Consider the following 719-nt stretch of genomic DNA (forward strand, 5'->3'; position numbering starts at 1 on the left):
AAGGATTCTTTTATGAAGCTAATCGGACTGCCCGAATCTAACAACGTACGCAAAGTCAGTTCTAACGTTAGCTCGACACTTTTGAGTTTATATCGCAAGTCTCTGAAAATCTGTTCCTCTATAATTCTAATTTGCTTCGCCTCTGTCTTCGGTGCTTCTCTCGTCGTATCTCGTGTTTTCTCCTTAGTTGTGTTCTTCTTAGCTCTCTGTGGACAATCCTTGATTTGATGGTCCGCCTTGCCGCAATCGAAGCAGGAACCTGGTTCACGTTTTGCCTGCCGACAATCTCGACCTATGTGCCCGAATTCACTGCAGTTATAATAGCGGATCTTCTTCGTTGGTTGCGATTTTTCTTTTCCCGTAGTATTGTCACTTGTCTCCTTTTTAGTATGAAATTATTTAAAAAATAATCAAATACTTGTATCGGTTAAAGCCTTAGAACTTAGCCGTGCTCTGATTGTGATATTTCAACTAATCACATGTTCGCATTTCGACAGCGCTGCAAACGTAACCAACAAAGTCAGTCGACTGCTTGTTATCGTCGAGTGAACGCCTCGTGTGTCAGTAAATCGTCGTGGGTTAGTAAATATTGCGCGTGTTTCTTCCCTCGACTGAGTTTTCAATCGACGAATAATTAATCGACACGGATTGATAATTATTAACTACTTAATACGATTCGGTATTAAAGTCAACTGAGTCGACAAGGCACACAGGGGATA

The 719-nt window shown here is 41.3% G+C and overlaps 1 protein-coding gene across 1 annotated transcript in view; it reads right to left on the bottom strand.

Annotated features, from left to right (window-relative positions):
- LOC105463045 overlaps positions 1-719 on the bottom strand; it is a 16726-nt gene that overhangs the window by 8188 nt on the left and 7819 nt on the right. Inside the window, exon 3 of the mRNA XM_011710062.1 lies at positions 50-259. Within this exon, the coding sequence (XP_011708364.1) occupies positions 50-259 (210 nt within the window). The remainder of the gene's footprint in view (positions 1-49; positions 260-719) is intronic.

Source organism: Wasmannia auropunctata, unplaced genomic scaffold (assembly GCF_000956235.1).
Source record: "Wasmannia auropunctata unplaced genomic scaffold, wasmannia.A_1.0 LD336092.1, whole genome shotgun sequence".
In the NCBI taxonomy this organism is placed as follows: domain Eukaryota; kingdom Metazoa; phylum Arthropoda; class Insecta; order Hymenoptera; family Formicidae; genus Wasmannia; species Wasmannia auropunctata.